Source organism: Convolutriloba macropyga, chromosome 13, assembly GCF_964194025.1.
Source record: "Convolutriloba macropyga chromosome 13, txConMacr16.3, whole genome shotgun sequence".
Taxonomy (NCBI): domain Eukaryota; kingdom Metazoa; phylum Xenacoelomorpha; order Acoela; family Convolutidae; genus Convolutriloba; species Convolutriloba macropyga.
In genome coordinates this window covers 23,083,302-23,105,423 of record NC_134480.1, presented here as the reverse complement: position 1 = coordinate 23,105,423, position 22,122 = coordinate 23,083,302, and the positions used below count along the sequence as shown (strand labels likewise).

Genomic DNA, 22,122 nt, shown 5'->3' with positions numbered 1-22,122 from the left:
CAAAAATAATTTTTTATTGAAACTTAAAACACTCACGTGCACATTTTAAAATGCAGAATGTCTGCAGTGCCAGAAGTTAAAATGCTAGAAGCTCCTACTTAGCCAGAAGTTGATTTCGTCATATTAAGACGTCCCAGTTGGAGGTCCAGACCCAAACTGAGCTATGATCAGACCCACGTGAACCGACACCCGTGTGTTCCCAGACCAAAATTATAGTGTCTGGACAGCATTTCGATTGAAAAATAGTCTGGGCAAGGGTCTGATTTATGTCTGATTAGAGGTCAATTCGGTCTGGAAGGTCTGATCAAAGGTCACTTCGGACTGAAAGATCTGATCAGAGGCGGATTCGAGCGTACTTGAGTCGTATCAGAGGCCATATCGTAAGCACTTGAGTCTGAGAATTTTTTTTCTTATAAGTAGGTGTTTATGGATCTTCCACGAGGCAAAGAAAACGTTACTTTTTCTGATCATAAATGTCAATCTATGGTGACGGCGAACTTAAGCAACCCAGTTTGCCGTCGAGGCCCAAATTTTCGTCTGATCAGACTTTTCAGACCGAAATTATCTCTGATCAGACTTTCCAGACACAAACGGTCTCTGATCAGACTTTTCAGACTGAAGACGTTCTGATCAGACCATGGTCCAGACTCAAGTTCAGACCATTGCCCAGACCTTAATCAGACTATGATCAGACTCAAGCTCGCTCGAAATGGGTTCTGATCAGACTCAACTGCGCTCGAAATAGTCTTATCAGAGAAAGATTTCACTTATAAACAAATCTCTTAATTTTGCCATAATACATTCATTTCATAAAAACTGTCGTTTACAGTATTTAATTCATCTAAGGAAAATTCAATTATAAATGTATTGATAAAGAAAACGGAACCCCCATTGTTGAGAACAAATTTTATTTATGTGTACCGTTTAGTGTATATTTCTGACTCAATGGATGAGTTTAGACAGCTTTTCATAAGAAATATCGTGGTCTCCAGTTGATCAAAATATCTTCTGAGTTGATCAGAATATCTTCAGTTGAAAAAAATATGAAAAGTTTGCTTCTGCTGTACCAGTCCTGGATCCGGCATTTATTTCTATATGCAAACGCTTGCTGGCTCAACCAATCGCAAAAGGTTATCTCTATCATGCAAAAAACACAAACAGAGCAATAAGAATCCGTCTAAGGAAACCTCGATGGTATAGACTGCAAAATCTAACTCACCAACTATAAGATACATTCAGATACGATTGGCAAAAGACTACATCAAGCGCACACGAAAGAAAAAGAATTGAAGCAATTTTATTCCTTATAGAAAAGAAAAGTTAATGTCCAAAGAACAACTGTAAAAGCACATTGGACCTTCTGATTGGTTAGGCTACCTGTAATTCAAACCTATTCTTGTGATTCACTGATTTAAAAATCAGAGATCACCGACTGAGACCCAAAGGATCCTTTGTATCAAAGTCAGGATCAAAGTCAGAATCTGGAGGACGACTCTCGGGTGTAGTGCGTGCAGACATTTTGTTATTCTACTCAAGCGTGAAAACCCAGCATTTGTATAAAATACGAGACAAGTGAAAACTGGCAAACTTTCGAATCATTGATTTTATAGTATCTCAATTATGTGTATCAAACTCAAATAGAAACTTGAGACAAACTCATCAGCCACGAAAAGTGAACGATAATTGTACCATTAAACCGTTAAGGCAATTCTCTAGCACAAACGTGTATGTATTGGCGCAACACATCAGTACAGTTTTCAGTGCATTTGAAAAACACAACGGGAGTTCGATTCCCAACGCGCCACAGCTGTCTCGAGTAAACAGACTTAGCTAAACAGATTGAAGCTAAGCCCTTCTTCCAGTTCTAGCTTAATTCATTCTCTTTTTTCTTTCTCATTTATTTACCTATTCTTTCTTTCTTCCCCCTCTCTAACAAAACTTACCTTATAGCCTAACAATGTTCAATAACAACTGCAAACGTGGCTAGCCAGAGGTACTCAACGGCAAGTAATAGCAATAAAGAAAAGCCAGTAAAACCTTCCACGGTGTTTAAAATGGTTTCGTACCCCATTAACATTGTACAGTTTAGAGTCAACGTCCCAAATTCAATCTCAAACTCACAAACTCTTGAAACTGCTGTTGTAATAAACTTGGTTGTTAATTGTTGTACATGATTTTCTCTCGCTGAATTTTCTCTCGCAGTTGATCAAAATATCTTCCGAAGGGGACCGGCGTTTGCTATCAGTTGGACTCCTTTTTCTGAACTATTGGACTTTAGATGAGTCTCTGATCAAAACGCTTCTGTATTGTTGCCTCTTGGCAGAGCCAACATCTCTCATTAAACAAAACAAAAAAATGGAAAAAATAAGGCGCTCGAAATTAGCCCTGGTCAGAACCAATTGCGTTTAAAAACATTTCTGATCAGACCCAAGTGCGCTCGAAGAGCTTATGACAAGGCCCAATTGCGCTTGAAGTTACCTCTGATCAGAACCAAGTGCGCTCGAAGAGGTTATGGTCAGATCCATTTGCGCTCGAAGTTGCCTCTGATCATACCCAAATGCGCTTGAATCCGCCTTTGATCAGACTTTTCAGACCAAATTGACTTCTGATCAGACCATCTCCAGACCATTGTCCAGACTGTAGTGCGCTCTTACTTCCGTCGAGACCCTTTAATTTCGGTCTGGGAACACACGGGTGTGCGCTCGACTGGGTCTGATCATAAACCAATTTGGGTCTGGACCTCAACCTGGGAATGGCATAACAAGTTTTCAATTTAAAATTTTCTTTAAATCTTTTATTTCACAAAAACATTTTTGATTTTGAATTGACTTCATTGAATTTTCTGCTAGAGACATTGGTTCTAATGAAATTTATATATTGTAACGATACGTAAAGTCTCGTGCGTGTTAAAGTATAACTGAGTATAGCTGATCAGAAGTCACTTCGGTCTGGAAAGTCTGATCAGAGGTCAGTTCGCTCTGAAAGGTCTTATCATAGTCAACAGATCATAGTCATTGTTTATAGTCTGTACAATAGTCTGAATTTGAGCCTGATCATAAGCGCACTATAGTCGGGACCATAGTCTGAGTACCGTCTGATCAGAAGTTATCTTGGCCTGGAAAGTCTGATCATAGATTATTTTAGTCCGGAGAGTCTGATCATGGGTGCGCGTTTTGACTTCAACCTGGGGTGCGCGTTTTGTGTTTTAAGGTTGGTCACGTCACTCTGCAGAAGTCATTTCGAAATTTTGATTTGATTATCTCGAACCGCTTCGCGGTTCTCAATAAACGCCAGAAGTTCTCAGTGACTTCAAGCAGAGTCACGCAACCATTACATTTAGTTCTGGTAACAAGTAAGCCGAGGAGAATATATAATTACTACTCAACTATAAAGCACGACTTGAGCGAGGCTGCAAGTTTTGTTTTACAAATTATCGTTTTTATAATTGAATTTTTAGTATGAAGTAAAACTTGGTGATTAAGCACAACTCGTGTCTTGATGAAAACTTGTATTAATTTTTTATAATCATCTCTTTTGTATTTGATCTTAACTAAAATTTACTAGAACAAAGTAAATATCTCAAATGTTCAAATTACAAGTTTAATATTTTGCAAAAATGCATTTTGGTCACTTTACGAATGTTATAAGACGACCTAATTTTTTACACGGCACCCTATTACATTTACCTCTCTATACTTTTTTGAGTAAGCTATCCTTCTTAAATTTATTTCTGTACATTATACGACTCCTCTCTATCCATATGCAAGAGAAGGCGGCCAGGATTATTTGTGGCTCAACCGTTCAATTAATTCTAATTAAAAATTTATCGTCTTCTCAGATTTATGACAATTTTAAGCGCGCAGTTTACATATTTAGAAATATGAAAAAAGAGCTTTGTTTATAAGCGGACGTCGATTTTTAAAGCCCGATTAAGTAAGGGTTTCATTTTGTTCTGTTTTGTTCTGTGTTAGACTGACCAAGAATTTTCTATATATTCTATAGAACTACTCAATATATTTGAATATTCGTCTTTGATCAATTTGTAATTAAAAAGCAAACATTCAGTGCTAACAAAGAATTAGTGTCTCTGACAAAGTTATATTGAACTATAGCACTTATACCCCTGAAATTTAAACCGTAATTTGCGATGTTCTCCAAGCTTCTTGACTACCGATTACCATTTCTAGTTCTTCTTTTACTTTTAACCATTCACTTATTTTTTGGAATCTACTATGAATTGGTCTATAATACACAGGTGGATGGATTCTATACAATGAACTCTGCTATTATAAAAGCACCATCAAAAGAAACAGGAAAGCAACCAGCAAATCTCAAGAAATTGAGCTCTACAGAAATTGATGCTCTGCCGTTTTGCCAACGAAGCGATCATCTCATGACCTTCAAGGAACTTTATCTTTTTGAGATCAAAATTTTTAAGAGTTTTCGAATATAAAACCAAATTTCATCCAAAAAATAAGGAAAATTGTGTTCTGTAAGTAAGTAATAGAATTCTTAATAAAAATTAAAATCACGGGAATCAAGAATTTTTAAACTAAAAAGTTAGAAAAGTTCGTTTTTTGACGTCACTTATCAATTGTACAAAATTAATTTCCTCTTTAACTCACCATTTTTTTGCCTAAATTCTAAAGTTTAACCTATAAAGTCAGCTTTCAAACATGATAACACAGTTCAGTTGTTTCGCAAAACAAGATTTTTGAAAAAGTTTTTCCATCGCTTTTTATATGCAATTTTGTTACTCTCATTTGAACGGCTCTTTTCTCATTTTTGTTTTTGCTGGAGCGGTGCGGCAAGGATCCCTGGACGGTTTTTGCCTACATTTGAACAAAATTTTACCACAGTTGTGTTTTCGAAGTTTAGTAGTTTGTTGAACAAATTTTTTCTTGGTAGATTTTTAACCTGAAGATCCGATCTTCTATTTTCATATACGCCATCCGATCTTCTAATTTCTTATACGCCTTCTATTTTCTTCTACACCATCATTCTTATACGCCAACTTTCTACAAGATTTAAAATCGGGTGGCAGAATTTGGCTACAATTTTTTATGAATGTGATTATCAGATCTCAGATCCCATGAATGATCTTAATTGAATAAGTTTTGAGTATTGTCTCAATGGGTCTGATCATGGCTGATTATAGTCTGGATGGGTCTGATCATTAACGCGCTCCTCAATCTGGATATAATTTCTGAAAAAGCGCTAAATTTTTCTGAGGATGCGTTGAATTTGCGCTGAAACTTTGTGAGAAGTACGCTGAAATTTTATTGTTTTTACGTTTTTTCAAAAGCGCTGAAATTTTTATACGGATGAGTCGAATTTGCGCTGAAACTTTGTAAGAAATGCGCTGAAATTTCATTGTTTTTACGTTTTCTCAAAAGCGCTGAAAATTTTCTACGGATGTGCCGAATTTGCGTTAAAAAAAGTGCTTAATCTTTTGTACTCAAAATGCGCTAAATCATGTACGAAACGCGCATAATATGCGCTGAAGTTTTGAATTTTTAGCACTTTTTCAAAGTTTCAGCGCATTTCAGCGCATTCAGCGCTTTTCTAACATAATTTCAGCGCATTCAGCGCACTTCTTACAAAAAATGCGCTGAAACGGCGCTGACATCTCTAAACTTCAAACTAATTTCGAATAATTTTTCAAATATTTATTGTTATGTGCCAATGGTGAAAGATTGATGAAACGGCCTTATTGTTCCTCCTATTTTGTGATAGCTCAACCGCAATTCTCATAAAGATGTCAGAGAAATTGAGTGCTTAATGATAGGCGGTTCAATCAGTTAATTTCAAAGACTGTAAGTGGCGTCTTCGCGATTGTGTCAAATCATGGACTCTGGTTAATCCAATCCATTCATTTGCAAATGTTTGTTTTAGTTTGATCGTCTTTGATTGCTCCAGTAAGCGTCATTGCTCAAGTTGAGCCATTTTTTGCAAAATGTTTGTTGATAGAAGGAATACCGCAGCCGGCACACAATTCCGTTCAAAAATTTCAGAGTATCATTGCAACGAGTTTAGACTCTAAAGCGAAACACTAAAATCTGTTTTGGTCACTGATTTTTGACGCGACTCTCGGTGTTGTATTAGGGCTAGTGTTTGGTGGATTCGGTTAATTCGTTCACCGTTTTTTTTTCAACTTCTTTGGATGTTGTCTGCAAGATCAACTTACGCGGTCATCCGATCTTTAGGATGCATTTTTTACAAGTTTAATCAAGTGCTGGACAGTGTGTTTTATGATAGATGTAAAAAAACGGCAATTTTGATGTATTTTTTATATTGGTAATTCCGCGTCTGAATGTTTTTATTGCTATCATTTCAATGAAAGCATCGCTTACGAGATGAATTTCTTAATGATCAAGTTTATCTTTTTTGGCAACTTCAATAATAGTTCCGTAAATTTGCTTCATGGTCTCGTCTTTGCACTTTTCGTGGCTTCATTTTGTAAACATTTCGAATCTATAGTTTGTCAAGATGGCGATGGTATATTCCGGTAAAACTGCAATTTTTTATTGCAATATATTTGATGTTTGCATGTGGGTCCTTAAGGTTTATATGACTGCGTCCTTTTTTGTGATTGCTGAAATTCAAGAGTGAATAAGGCATTTGATATTTTAATTGACAAGGTTTGTCACCACAAATAATTTTCATTTCGATTGCTTTGCGACATCGCCTCATGATATTTTTGGTTTTCTGCAGTTGGTAGTATCTGCAATTAGTTCTTCATAAAAATTTTTGGAAGTCAAAGTGACGTAATTTGGAGTTGGTCCAAATTTTGATTGTAGGTTAGACTTGTTAAACAGATATGCTCCTTACAAACAAGTAACGCGTTCGGATACACGTTCTTGCACTTTATACTGAAGATTCATTCATTAGTTAATCGTTCCCAGCGTAGAAGCTAAACACATAATATAGCTACTGGGTATTTTTTATACGAATAGTTTTGTATCGGGTGACGAATTTACACACAAGTGCTGATCAAATTATACGTAACTTTTTTGTTTTGCAGCAGATGCGATCATCCATGGTCCAGCAATTTGTCATATAGATGCTTATGGACACAAATATAATTAAAACTCTGATTAACTTCTAAAGAAATACTAAAGAAATAGAATGCGACATCAATTTAAAGGAATTTACTTCTATTTTTAGAGAAAAAAACTGCTAACAAATGGTTGGTTGACGGATCGAGAAATATCCGAGCGGAAACGTTATAATGCTGAATTTAACTTTTTTTCCGAAATCAGTTTTGTATTTACAATATATTTTCAATAATTTGTAAGTTTTTAAATCCAATTGAGTCATATTTTGAAGTAGTCATATTATTTTTAATGTGGGCTTTGATCTCAAAAAGACAAATTGATAGGATATTGGAGGTGGTGCTGGTTTTGGCCACAAGCATTACGATTTCAGGGATCTGTTTCCTTTTCTATTGTGCAACATACTTTGTGGTATTCATGATTCTCTTCAATCAAGGCAATAATAATTGTTCCGACCCCTCTTGAGGGGGGCAGGAACTATATACTCAAATGGGTTTTTTTTGTTCAGTCAATTTTGGCCGATCGATATCTTCATCGTAGAGAGTTGGGACTGCTATCATTAGAAAGCTTGTCCAGTGTAGAATATGGAATTAAAAAGATTTTTTTATTTTCGTTTTTGACACGGAGATATCGAGGTTTAAACTTTCGAGAAAATAGAGTGAATTCCGTTGATTTCATTCACCTTTTTTCGGAATTTTTTAGTAAATTTTTGCCTATTTTGGTAAAAATTAATAAAATTTTATAAAAAATGTTGTTGATTTTACGTTTAAAGACAAAATATATTGTCGGCTCTTTTCATTGATTTTTTTTGTCACAAATTCAGGCTAAATATTTCACAAAATTCAGTCTTTTTCATTTAAAAACAGCACGAAAAAAGTTTCTTTAGTCCACTCTGATTAAATTTGCAGGAAGTACACACCCAAACACCACTAACAAAATCTTTGTAGACTAAAAAGGGGGATAATTCCACTTCAACTTCCGTTGAGAGTGCTCTGTAAATAAAACTTTGCCGTTTTTTGCTAACTTAATTCGTTGATTATCAAAAACGCAGCACTTATTTTTGATTTTTTAACTAACAAAATATCTATATCAATGACAATCCAAAAATTAAATAATCCTAATGGACAATCAGATTAAGCAGGACTAGTTCTGTGCCTATCTTGGACCGTTATAATCCAAAAATAATTGGGATTGTCGTCAGTCGGTTTTTTTTATAAAAAAAAATTCGATCTTTTTTAAATTATTTAAATAACAGAACATTTGAAATCAAAGCTCACTAGTGATAGGTTCTATTAGCTTCCTAATTAGCTCAAAATTATTTTATCTGTCTGATTGCTTGAAAGCTTATGGTCGGTTTGAATTTTAAAATATTTGATTTTTAAATAAAAAATGGCTTATTTAACTTTGCCTCCACTTTTCTCTTAATTTGGTGAACTTGTAGCTTAGTGTCAGCAATCAAAGAGTGCTCCTTCTTTCTGCAGAATTCAAAAAAGTCTTTGTTGCGGTTGTTCGCCTTAAGTTATGGTGTTCTGGCTTTGATACTACTAGATTTCACATTTTTTCTTATAGTTTTTAGGTATTTGCCCATTTTTCATGTTTTCTAGTGTTGTCAAATTAACACGTTATTGTCAGTTCATATATCACATATTTCAAGCTCAAAATAACGCACAATTGATAATATTTAAATCCTTAAAGATATAGATTGTGGTTTTTTACCGCTTCGACAGTACTTTTTCGAAGAATTTAATTGAATTTTTTAATTTTTATCTTTAACCTCTGGTTTTTACTTTGTCTTTTTAGTCATATTTAGTTTCCTGTACAATGAACCGGTTTGATTGGATTTTCCTGGAAGAGTAGATGAGCCGATGTTCTGTTATTAGAAGATAAATAATGGCTTTCATGACTTTGAAAACAATGAAAAAAAAAACATTTCAATTTCGCAATTTTCTTCCTTTATTGTCTGTTTGTTATGTGGTCTCGTTAATTAAATGTTAAAGATGGAATTTTTTGTCAAAGGAAGCTGTCTAAAGGGATTGGTGTCAAAAAATCTAATGTTTTTAATGATTTCGTTATGACTTTACTGGCTTCGACACGGGTTTTTAACAAAAAAATTAAACTAATTCTTGATTTTTGTCATATTTTACTACCTTTTTGTAGATGTAAGACTTGTTCTGGCTAATTGCAGGTCTCGAGGGCATCCTTTGGAAGAATAAACAAACCTATTCAATTTTTTCATTTTGTAATTAATGGCTTTTATGTCTTTGGAAATAAATTTTTTTCGATAAAAACAAGTGTTACATAATCTGGCTTTTTTCTTTTTGGTCTAATTGTTAACTAGTTTCATTATTGAGAGGTAAAATATTAAGTTTGAGAGGATGGTGTCAAATGGGATTGGTGTCACAAAATCTAATGTTTTAGGAGAATTCGTTATGACTTTACTAGCTTCCACACTGGTTTTTCACAAAAAAAGAAAGTGAGTTTTTAATTTTTGTCATTTTTGGTGTTCTTTTTGTAGGCGTAAGACATACTCCTGATAATTGCAGGTCTCAAGGACTTCCTTTGGAAGAATGGACGATCCTATTTTAAATAATCGTTTTGTAATTAATGGCTTTTATCTCTTTGGAAATAAATTTTTTTCGAAAAAAAATCAAGTATTAAATAATGTTGCATTTTTTTTTCTTTTTTGTCTAATTGCTGCTTATTTTCATTAATGAACGGCCACATAATACTTTATCGCTGTTCGACAAAGGTGCAATCGAACATATTTTGTGGGCCAAAGTATGGCTTTACGGTTTCCAAAGCTTTTTCTGGCAAGTTTTAATTGATTTTTAGTTTGTTGTCTATTTGTTGTTCTTTTTGTAACTGCATAAAAAAATGAATACCAAGAGCTGTTAATTCCCTTCTATAGAAGCAATGGTAATTGTAAAGCTATGGGATATTTTAGTTGATTCCTAGTTGTTTTCATTACTTTGAAATTAATTGTTTTTTTTTTAGAAAAAAAATCAGCGAAATTTCTAACTTTAAAGTTTCTGTTCCCTTTTTGTCTAATTGTTACCAAGCTTTATTATGAACTGGTGAATAACCATTTGCTTCTGGTGAATTACAATTTATTTTGTTTGTTTTCAGTTTTTCTGACGCTATTTTGACTTTGTTATTAAGTTTTGTTTTTAAAACGGGCATAAATTTTTTGATGTAATTAATGTTTGTTGTTGTTGTTTGATTTTGCCGTTCGTCTTAGCTCGCTTTCTTAATATCGGCATATCTCATCAATCTAATGCATCATTTTTTAATCCACTGAGTTTTTTACTTTGGAGGCTATCTTTTCTTTCATACACCAGTTTTTTTGTGAAAAATACTTGAATTTTTTGTGTTTTTCCATCTGTTCCTCATTTGGTAGACAATTATGCCAAAATTGTGGATGAGCGGGGTCGGAACCTTATGTGCGATCGCACATTACCGAGCCGCCTTGTTGTACTAACGAATAAAAATGATAATATGTTGCATATTATAAAAAGTTCTTAATATACTAGTTATTTAGAATAGTTATTTGCCATTTATAATGAGAAGAATAATAATGTCCTGATTGAATTTTGCAAGAGTTAACAGCTTTGTGTAAGAATAATACAAAATAGTAACCGGATCTTATAAGATTATTTTTTACTGAGGACCTGGACTATATGCTATTATGAGTTCATAAAAGAGTCGATTATAGAATGTCTGATTATAATGAAGGAAATGGAAACTTCAATCTCAGACACGCGTACGAATTGGCTCTCAGATTCAACAGGACATTTGTGGACTACAGTCCCAGTTTTCTAGGATTACATAACCCAAATTCCAAGGAATACACGTTTTCAATGGGTTGGAAATATGGAGACTTTCTAGATCTTTCGAAGCTTTCGTATGAGATGCAAGTCAGAGTAAGTTCTTTGAACCAGTTATTTGCGCCACACCAATTCAATTATATCGAATGTTACAGACCTAGATAATTTGTTAGTTTAAAATCAAAACAAATGCTGCTTTTTGAAAGTCATAGAGTAAAGTTAGCAAAAAACAAGAACGTTTAAATTCCAAACTACTCTCAATGGAAGTAGTCTATAAATATGGTGTTAGTTGTTGTTGGGTTTGTACTTACGGCAATATTAATCAAAGTGGACTGAAGAATGTTATTTCGGCAATTTTTGATGAAATTTGAAATAATTAGCCACAATTATTGACAAAAAAATTTAAATCAAAATAGTCAGCAACACTCATTTGTCTTTAAAATTGACAACAACAGTACTGCTATTAACAATTTATACATTTTTTAGCAAAATTGACAAAATTTAACGCAAAAAATCTGGAAATTGTGAACAAAAATACCCAAATTTCATAAAAACAAGCCTTACATAACTGGGTGGGAGTTTACACCTATAAAGTATATAGAAATTTTTAGAAAGATTTCTGCTTGATGAATCTTGGTAAGCACTTATTAAGATCCTATCATGATTTCTCGAGAAAACTTCTATTGTCAAGTTCTTGATGAAGCATTTCAAGTTGAGTCAATTAAATAAGATCTTGCAAGACTTGTCGAGGTATTTCGAGTTTCGTTTTACTGGGGTTATACTCAAAATGCTACTGTCATTATTTAATGTCATGATCATTGAGATGAATAGAAATTCCGCAAACTCACAGAACGTACACTGAATGCTTGCATGGAACTGTTGCCTTTTTTAGGAAGAAAAGTTCAGATGCCGGGTGAAAATTTTACGAAAAATGCCAACAAGATTAAAGCCCAATAGCAGCATTTTGACAATAGAGTACGGAAGGCCACCTTCGTCTTGTACGCCAACTCGTAATTGTCATGGAATGGTAGTTCATATGAAGTTACAGAATTCTTCTATTTATTCTGAACCCAATGTCACCAATTTGCAGCTTGTAGGAGGCACCCGCGGGCCTTCTCGTTTTGTAAAAACTGCTGCCGAAAAGATCAAATTCGATCTCTTCAACCAGACTGCAACAAGATATGGTTCCAAAGGTCCATTCAATTTGACAGTGATGCACATAAGAGCCGGCGATAAGCCGTGTGTTTTGCAGAAACTGAACGCGAAACAAATGGTTGACAAAATAGCATCATTCGGAGTTCCTCATAAAAATGAGATTGTTTACTTGATGACAAATATGCCCGAAAACAGTTCCCACTTCAAAGCTATCAGAAAATACTTCAGAAATCACCCTTTCTTCGGAGCCACCGACATTGACATGTTTAAGAGGAAAGCGTTCACAAAAATGGGTTCATATTTGGTGTATGCGGTCGAAAAGAGGCTGCAGGATATTGCAGAAAGGATAATAGTCACCTACTCTGGATACGTTACATCCAGTAGCAAATTGGTGGGTGTTTTGGCTCCCTCATGCGGACCAAAGGGAAGAGGAATGACTTAAAGTTTTGTTTGAATTGTTCAGCAAAAATCTTCAACAATTCATAAATTTCAGTTCGACCTATAGAATCCATTTCTCAAAGTAGAATTGAGTTCCCGGGTCGAGGTTTGGTGGTGAATTTTCGTAAGAAATGCGGTGAAATGCGGTGAAAAAAAATAATTTTCACCGCGTATTTCTTACATCTTTTTGCGGTGAATGCGGTGAATCGCGGTGAATTATTTTTTTTCACCGCGTTCTCAGTATTCTTACAAAAAAGAATCGTCCCTACACGGGTTCGAACCTCTGACCTCCTGCATGCCTTCCAATGCTTATTCCACTGCCCCAACTGTCACTTACTTGTTTGTTAATTCTTGTGAATTTAAATCAGATTGAGTAAACTTTGGAAACCATATGCGGTGAATTTTTGTAAGAAATGCGGTGAAATGTGGTGAATTATTTTTTTTCACCGCATCTAGCGGTGAGAAAAAATAATTCACCGCTTGAGAGAAAGCGGTGAATTATTTTTTTTCACCGCATTCACCGCATTTCTTACATTATTTTGCCATAATAGTCTATGCGGTGAATTTTTGTAAGAAATGCGGTGAATTTGGTGGTGAATTTTTGTAAGAAATGCGGTGAAAAGCGGTGAATTATTTTTTTCACCGCATTCACCGCAATCACCGCATTTCTTACGAAAATTCACCGCATTCACCGCATTTCTTACGAAAATTTACCCAAAAACCTCGACCCGGGTTGTGTCAATTAGAAAGTTAACTATTTTGAAAGGTCCTACTGCTTGAAAATTAGTGTATTGAGTTATATTTATGACCGATGTTGTTTCTGATTTATTTTCAAGTTTCACTTTTGTTGATTATATTCAATAAAAAAGGCATGTTGACCGAATACCTTATAAGATGTAATTGAAGAAAATTTTCAAGAATCAATATGAAAAAAGTTATTAACTAATTGATCCAGGTTATAAAGAAAAATTATCAAATGAAGGTAAAATGGAAGCATACGACAAAAGGGGAAATACTTCTAAAACTGAGGCTTAATCTGAATTTTCTGGTTATCATTCAAGCTGCTGAAAAATTAAGGAATATCCGAATTTTGTGGTTTTAAAAAAAGTTTACGGGCAACTTTTTATGTATTACATTGGGTCAATAGAGGGACGAAAGGTAGCAGTTGTATGAAGAGTTTTAGAGGAAAGGCTGAATAAATCTGCAGACATTTTTTTTAGCTGTTCTAAGTGGTGTAATTTTTTGTGTTTTGTCCGTTTACTACAGCCTCTAGGCTGTTTTCATCTACTTTTTTGGATAAATTTTTTGTGGTTCGGGTCAATATACCTTTTATTATAAAAAATGTCAAAAGATGTTGATACTTATCCCGTTACATAATGACGCTTTTATTTTGTTTCAAAGGGCACTATACTAGTTATTTGTTTTAGATTTTTTTGGCCAGCAAAACCAGTAAAACTCTTTTTTCTCCGCGAATCAAATGTGTAAATTCTAGAAATAGATTTTTAAATTATTTTTAGTATTATTGTTATCCTATTGTCCAAACATTAAATTTTCTGGGTTTGCTCCGATAGTGTTTTGTCGTATCGTTGCTTACATTCATCCATCCTATTATTGTGGTACAGTGTTACCGTCAAGAACTGCATTGAAAACAAACGTACTAGCAAAAACTAAAAACTAAACAACTAGACAACAAAAACTAAAGAACTAGCAAGTTTGTTTGTTTTATGCGCGCTATTCGAGTTTATTCATGTTGTAATTGACATCGGCGTGTTATAACTTTTTTATTGAAGTTGTTATAAAACTTGCTCAACAATCCAATTGAGTTGGGACAAAAGCTGCCTCTGGCACTTTCTTTCAAGTGATCCTCATAACGTATCCTTAAATTGAACGTCTTTTCCATAACTCATCCGTCTGTAAAAAGAAAAACTCGTTGTGCAACGGTTTTGTCAGTTATGTTTTTATCACTAAATTGGAAATTGGAAATCAGATCCTCGATACCCGAGCATTACTTTTGACACAATTGTTTTTTTTGTTTCCATCTTTGTCCTAAAAGTTTTCAAGAATTCATGTTGTAAAAAAATTATTCAGGATTGACTGACTAGTTTCTGACCAGGTAAAAACGCTGGTAATCAGTTGCTGATTTACCAAGTACATAAACGGCGAAGAGAAGGCAAACAGTCTTCTGCAAAAATTGATCGTAATTTTGAATCAGTTCGGCGTTGTTATTATTCTCAGTGAGTTCAGATTTTTTCCGCATTGTTTCCTGCGCAAGAGGGCTTTCATAGCTTATTTAAATGCAGAAAAATTGTGGAAACAGAATTCGAAGTTCGACAAATCTGCCGAGAATTTACGTTCAAACGCAAAGAGTTTTGATATCAGAATTCTGTTAACAGATATTGTGCTGTCTCAGCAACACGATGAACTTTTCCTACTGTTTTTGATACACGGCATGATCTAAAAAAACACTGCAATGAATTTTCTGTTAGCGATTAGCGAAAGTTCCCAATTTGTCTGGCCAATCTAGCTCATTCGAGAGTCGTTAAGTATTATTTTGTTTGACTAAGGCTCTGTCTTGGCGGAGGAGCATCTTCAAAGCTTGCAAATATGCTATTGCCAAAAGTTCATTAGTCGATTTCCTATGTCTTCTTCGATGGTAATTGAACATCGTCACGTTTTCCTTTGTGCCAATTTTTTTTATCTTTGCTGCAAATTCTGCGTGGCCTTCTTTTGTCTGTGATTGAATGTACTAGTTTAATTTTTTGGTATTTTCTATCTGAGGTGCAAATTAATTCGAACGTGGCTTACTTCAATGTTTCCCATTGTGACATTACTCTCTTTATTGCGGCTGAGCTTAACAACCCAGAAATCAAATTGAATAGCGCTTCATAGTCATTTCAAGCCTTAAAGCTAGAATAGCGTGACAAGCGAAATTTAATGCTACATTCTATTGAAGTCATACGGATTTGTTCAATTTCTTCAACATTTATATTTAGCAACTATTATTAGTACGCAATCGTCATTCATGAAGTCAAACTATAACTCAAACTCGAACTACCTCAACCACCAGCAAAACAATACTACGACTTAACAGTATTGCATAAGATTCTTTGCAATTGGATTGCGAATCAACCTGTTATTGATACAGAATATTCGACGAAACTTCTACACGGTTAACAAATTTCCAATGACATCAAATTTACACTGAAAAAGTGACGTTATGGAAAAGTGTTCACATTCTGTCGACATTATTATCTACAACCAATCAACAGATGAATTTGACATGTAAATCCACGTGACTAGCAGCATAAAAGGAGCTTGAAAAACTACCAAAAATCAGTTGAAACTCGTTAATTTGTCTTGTTAAATTGACATACAGTGCGTACCGAAGCACACTTTCTTGAGCGGTAAATTACTTGTTATCGTGTCTTGTTTCTGTAGATCATATTAGTGATTGAACAGTTTTAACTTTACTTTGACTTGTGAAACGAGAATTAACTTTGATATTCTCAAAATTTTCTTTCTGAGGAACGAAGTTCCTAAGTAAGAGAAACTTTGTGCAAAGCATAAAGTCAGTTTCTCTTACTGGCTTTAACGAAGCCTCGCATTTTTTGGATATTGGTGGTTATTGAAACCAGTTGAGAAACAGAAACTTGTTTATTAAATTGAATCAGATTTATAAAATCTGAGTTTCTTTAAAAGCGCCCCCTTAACAAGGAGGTTCGCTCCAAACTTGAAAATTGGTTGACAGTTACTTGAAGTTATCCTTAACAACTTGTTTGGAGTAGAATTTGCAATATCGAATTATAAGTTGAGTTATTAACAAAAAAGTCAACAAAAAAATTGATTGTTTTAATTTGAATTATTTTGTTATTCTGAGAGAAACAAGCTTGTTATACAGCAAAGTTGAGCAGTTAGTTATCAAGAGTAATTGAGCAACAAGTAATGCAACGATAATCTACAGTATAGTGGATAATACAGTTCACAAAAGTTAACTGCAAAAACACAATATCCGGACAGATTTGAAACCGCTGAAACGAACTGGGCGGTGTAAAGTTTTCCTTGACTTTGATAGGAGAGCAGCCGTTACAACACCAACAAGTCTTCCAGAGGATCTTTATTGATTTCTTCGCAGTCGCAGTCCATATATTCCAATAGCAAACTTAGGGTGAGATAATGTGAATTTTGATTATGCTCATTCACAACATAAAGTTCAATTTCTTGTATTTAGGTAATTGCTGGGTTATGACTGAGTTGTGATGCCTCCTAATTCTCATTTGAGTACATATATCCCGAGGATATAAAAGAAAACTGAAAAAAAAATAATTTTGACCACCTATATGCAAGGCTCATGAGTACTCTAGCAAAGCAGTGCAGAGCTGCATTTGTGCTCTAAAAGTTAGCCTAATTTTGCACAACATGAATCTTGAAATCTTCTAAGAAGAGTACACGAAATGGTAGAATTGTTTCCTATCATATCTTGGATTTTTAGTTAAGTAATTAATTTGACTGTGAGTTGAATGTATGTCACTTGCGCTTAATCAACTTTTTCTTCTTATTAGATCTGAATAAATTATTGGAAACTTGTATTAGTTTTTTATCAGGTTTCGTTTTTTAGAATTGCAAGAAACTTTGATAAAGAATAAGATTCACGTCTTTTTAAACTCCAATTAATTAGACAGACAAGAAAATTTCCAGTACTTCTTTCACTTGAGTATTTTGAAATATCTGAGTGCTATTTTAGAAAATTGATTATATTCTCAATTTGTAGGTGATTTTAAAATTCTTCTCAGATCAAATTTTATTTTCATGCAGTGGCAATGCGTTGAGATCCTAAAGATGATATGAACAAGGAGACTCTTTATAATATTGTACCAGGCAATCAGGCAATCCCTGCACAACCAGCAGAGAGGAGCCTCAAGAAATTCTAAGGTTTATTGAAAGAAGTCAACACTAAAACAGCGATTGGCTACAAAATAATTGAAGATTCAGATCGACCCAACAAACGAAAGCTACTCTACCAACAGACTGTTCACCTTCTAGAGGAAGAAATACCCAAGCATCTGCAGCGTCGAATCAAGCATGTGCCCTATCAAGTTAATTTCGTTGAAGAGCATCTGAAAGAACCAAGGAAGCGCAAAGCAAGTTTGGACTATCATTACCTTTCATATATAAGCAAAGGCACGCAACCAGCAATGAATGCAGAGCAAAGCAACGCAACCCAAGCAGTGAACAGCAGCGAGAGCAACAACTACCCACCAGACAACCCAGTTGCTCAAACAGTGCAAAATGGAGCAACAGCAAGCAGGCCAAGAGACGGAGAATGCTTCGGAAACATCTTCAACAAAGCAAAGGCGCGAGGAAAGGATGAAGAAATTCGATATCGAATTCGAAACCAAGATTCGATTGGAACAGGCACGGTTCGAGCGAAGGAGGCTAGAGCTGGAAATGCAAATGAAGGAACTGGAAACCAAGCACCAACTACTGGAGGAAGAGCGTGAGCTAGAGCGCAAAGTGAAGAGAACAGCATTAGAGAACGATGATGGTCGTTCCCAATCAACTGGTGTTCGAGACAAATCACCCTTCAACTGGACCCAAAAGGAGAGAGATGTCTCAGACTGGGCCAGCAGGATCGACAACCTTCTAACACCAGAACGATCAACAGCTCGCTTCGAAGTAACCCCTGAAGTGAACAGGCATGGTCACTTCTCACGATATCTTAGTTCACGAGACCGATCCTCAAGTGTTGTCGACCGAGACGTTTCCCCCAGAACTGGTCTATTACGATACAGCACTGGCTATTCAGGTAGTATTAACCTACCAAAGCTGAAGTTGAACAACTTCGACGGAAACCCTCTCGAATGGCCGGAGTGGTCTAGTATGTTCATTGCTACAGTGGATCAACGACCAATACCAGACTCAGAGAAGATGAGCCATCTGAAGACTCTATTGACAGGCAAGGCAAGGTCAGTAATCTCTGGAATGGGCTATTCTGGACAGTTCTATGGTGCTGCATGGAGCATTCTGGAGAGGAAATTTGGAAGGCCTCATGTGATCATTGATGCGCAACTGGAGAGTATTCACAAAGCAAGTCAGGTGAAACCTCACAACTCAACAGGTCTGATCAGTTTCTCAGTTATTGTTTCGAACTTTGTGAATGTGCTCAAAGAGTACAAGCAGATTGGTGATCTGCAATCAAGCTCGACACTGTATATGGCTGTAGATAAACTACCCCAAGTTCTCAAAGAGAAGTGGTGGTTCTATGTTGATGATAAAGATGAAGATTGGCCTGATCTGATTATGTTTGAAAAATGGCTATCAAGGATAGCATTCGTGCACGAAGGGTTTTCAGCTTTCAAGGGAGAGCGAAGAGAAGAAGACCGAAGAAGCACGAAGAGAGACAAACGGTTCTCGAAAACGTCGAACTTCAGTGCAAGTTCCAACGTGAAAGAAACGAAGCAAACGCAAAGTGGTCACTGTCCGCTAGATGATGGCACTCATAAAATATGGAACTGTCCACTATTCAGGAACATGAGTGTGAATGATCGGTACGCAGCAGTGAGAAAGCAGAGCTTATGTTACGGATGTCTAGGCAAAGGACACGCAATCAAAGATTGTAAAGTCAATGCGTGCGGCATCAATGGATGCATCAAGAAGCACAACCGATTGCTACACTCAGAAAACCAAATGGACGAGGGCAATCACGCAGTCAACGTAAGCGCAGCAACAATCAATCAGAGTAACGGAGTTACAAGCTTTCTTCAGATAGTTCCTGTCTCAATACAGAGCGGTGGCAACAGGCTGAACACATACGCTTTCCTCGATAGTGGATCGACGGTTTCATTTACCAATCAAAGTGTGCAAGAGAAGTTACGGGCCCAAGGCACCGGTGTGACGCTCAACATAGCTGGCATACACGGAACGAAGGATCTGAAGACAGAAAGGGTTCCTCTCAAAATAAAGGGACTACATTCAAAGGTGCATTCAATCGAAGCGTTTGCACACCCGTCAATCTTCTTGGGAAACACAAACTACAACTACAACAAGCTGAAGCAAAGCTTCAAACACTTGAGTGTTTTACACAACAAAAACTTCAACTTGATTGAAGTTGGCATCATCCTTGGTCAAGATGCTTATGAGCTACAACGCCCATTAGACTATAAGATAGGAACACGAAGTGAACCTTTCGCCGTTCTAACAGAGCTAGGATGGGTAGTCAGTGGACCCATGACGGGCAAAAGAAGACAAAATGTTTGTCATTTCGCCTTCACTGAAGATGTGAAAGTGGCTGAGAATATCCAAACCTGGTGGGACATAGAAACCTATGCTTCCAAAATCAACGTCGTCAGTCAGTCAAAGAAGGTACTGCAGGCACAAAGGATGCTAGAGAGTACGACAAAGTTTACAGGCGAGCGGTACGAAGTGGGAATGCTGTGGAGTGAACCAGAGCCAAACCTACCGAATAACTACAGCTCAGCCTTTGGTCAGCTTTACTCGTTGGAGCGAAGATTCCAAAGGGACCCAAACCTGAAGAATTTGTATCAACAGTCAATAGATACAGATGTAGAAAAAGGATTCGTAAAGATATTGGACGAGTCCGAAGTGAAAGGAACCTTCGGGATAGAATGGTATTTGCCACACCATCCAGTGCTAAACCCGAACAAGCCTGGCAAAGTAAGACGTGTTTGCAATGCTGCCTCGAAGTACAAAGAAGTATGCCTAAATGATAAGCTACTAGCAGGACCTTATCTGCTACATGGGTTGATTGGAACAATATTCAGATTCCGTGAAGGAGCAATAGCCCTGACAGCTGACATCGAATCGATGTTTTTACAAGTGCAAGTTCCCCAACAGGATAGAAGTTGCCTGAGGTCCTTATGGCGTCCAAGAACAAACAAACCTGTTCAGATATACGAATATCAGCGTCACGTATTTGGAGCTAAAAGTTGTCCAACTTGTGCAAACTATGCTCTCAAGCGAGTGGGACTGGACAACGAAAAAGAGTATCCAATTGCAGCAAAGACAATACAAAACAACTTCTACATGGACGATTTCATCAAATCAGTAGAAACCCCTGAAGAAGCAATTGAAGTCTTCAATGAACTACAACCTCTTCTCTCACAACATGGATTTGAACTGAAGAAGTGGATAAGCAACAACGATGCAGTTACCAAAGCAATCCCAGAAGACTTGAAGTCAATCAGCAACACAAAGCAAGTCGAAGTGGAACCTAATACGGAGAGATCTTCAGTGCTAGGACTACAATGGACCGTTATTGATGACAGTCTTCAAGTATGCAGAGGTATAAACAAGTAAGTTGAAGCACCTATGACCCAGAGGAAGATTTTGTCATTGGTATCTTCAGTATTCGATCCGATCGGTTTGCTTGCTCCGTTCAGCGTTCATATGAGACAACTTCTGAAAGGCATCTGGACTAAGAATGGACAACATTGGGACAACGAAGTGGATCCTAGTGAAGAAGAAGAATTCCTGAGATGGAAAGAACAACTTCCATTAGTGGCTGAAACAAGCATCGATAGAAGATACTTCAACAGAGAGAGGGATAAAACCGAGCTTCATGTGTTTGCTGACGCATCTGAGGACACGATATGTGCAGTGGCCTATCTACGTTCACAACCAAAAGAATACGCAGCTGACTTAGCGTTTGTTATTGGAAAATGCAGAGTGGCACCGATGAGGCATCTTTCAATACCGCGATTGGAATTGCAAGCGGCAGTCATGGCAGTGAGATTGAAAGAACAGATAGTCAAGGAACATGAAATGAAGATAAATAGTTGCAGTTTTTGGTCAGACTCAACTACGATATTGCAATGGATACACAGTTCCCATCGCAAACAACAAGTGTTTGTGGCCAATCGAGTAGCTAAGATACTAGATACAACTGATGTTTCACAGTGGAAACATGCCAGCGGTATCAACATCCCAGCGGACATTGGCACCAGAGCAATCAACGTTGAAGAACTCAAGAGAAGTGAGTGGCTCACTGGGCCGTTCTGGTTAAAACGGCCAGAAAGTGAATGGCCGGAGCAGGTGAACCTAATCTTTGCATCAGATGAAGAGAATATACCCTCATCAGTATTCATGATACAGGCTGAAGAGAAGAAAGCAGGCAAAGAAGTATGCCTAAATGATAAGCTACTAGCGGGACCTTATCTGCTACATGGGTTGATTGGAACAATATTCAGATTCCGTGAAGGAGCAATAGCCCTGACAGCTGACATCGAATCGATGTTTCTACAAGTGCAAGTTCCCGAACAGGATAGAAGTTGCCTGAGGTTCTTATGGCGTCCAAGAACAAACGAACCTGTTCAGATATACGAATATCAGCGTCACGTATTTGGAGCTAAAAGTTGTCCAACTTGTGCAAACTATGCTCTCAAGCAAGTGGGACTGGACAACGAAAAAGAGTATCCAATTGCAGCAAAGACAATACAAAATAACTTCTAAATGGACGATTTCATCATATCAGTAGAAACCCCTGAAGAAGCAATTGAAGTCTTCAATCAACTACAACCTCTTCTCTCACAACCTGGATTTGAACTGAAGAAGTGGATAAGCAACAACGATGCAGTTACCAAAGCAATCCCAGAAGACTTGAAGTCAATCAGCAACACAAAGCAAGTCGAAGTGGA

At 36.4% G+C, this 22,122-nt stretch overlaps 1 protein-coding gene across 1 annotated transcript; it reads left to right on the top strand.

Moving 5' to 3' along the window:
• The first annotated feature begins 10,736 nt into the window (after positions 1 to 10,736).
• LOC142351855 (uncharacterized) lies at positions 10,737 to 12,592 on the top strand. The gene is made up of 2 exons (XM_075404086.1): positions 10,737 to 10,975; positions 11,772 to 12,592. Exons 1-2 carry the CDS (start codon positions 10,769 to 10,771, stop codon positions 12,474 to 12,476), a joined length of 912 nt encoding a protein of 303 aa, XP_075260201.1. The 5' UTR covers positions 10,737 to 10,768; the 3' UTR covers positions 12,477 to 12,592.
• Positions 12,593 to 22,122: the final 9,530 nt, after the last annotated feature.

Coding starts and splice junctions, on each gene's coding strand:
- LOC142351855 (XM_075404086.1), top strand. CDS start 10,769: ATGTCTGATTATAATGAAGGAAATGGAAACTTCAATCTCAGACACGCG. Junction 10,976..11,771: donor CGTATGAGATGCAAGTCAGA/GTAAGTTCTTTG, acceptor TGCCTTTTTTAG/GAAGAAAAGTTCAGATGCCG.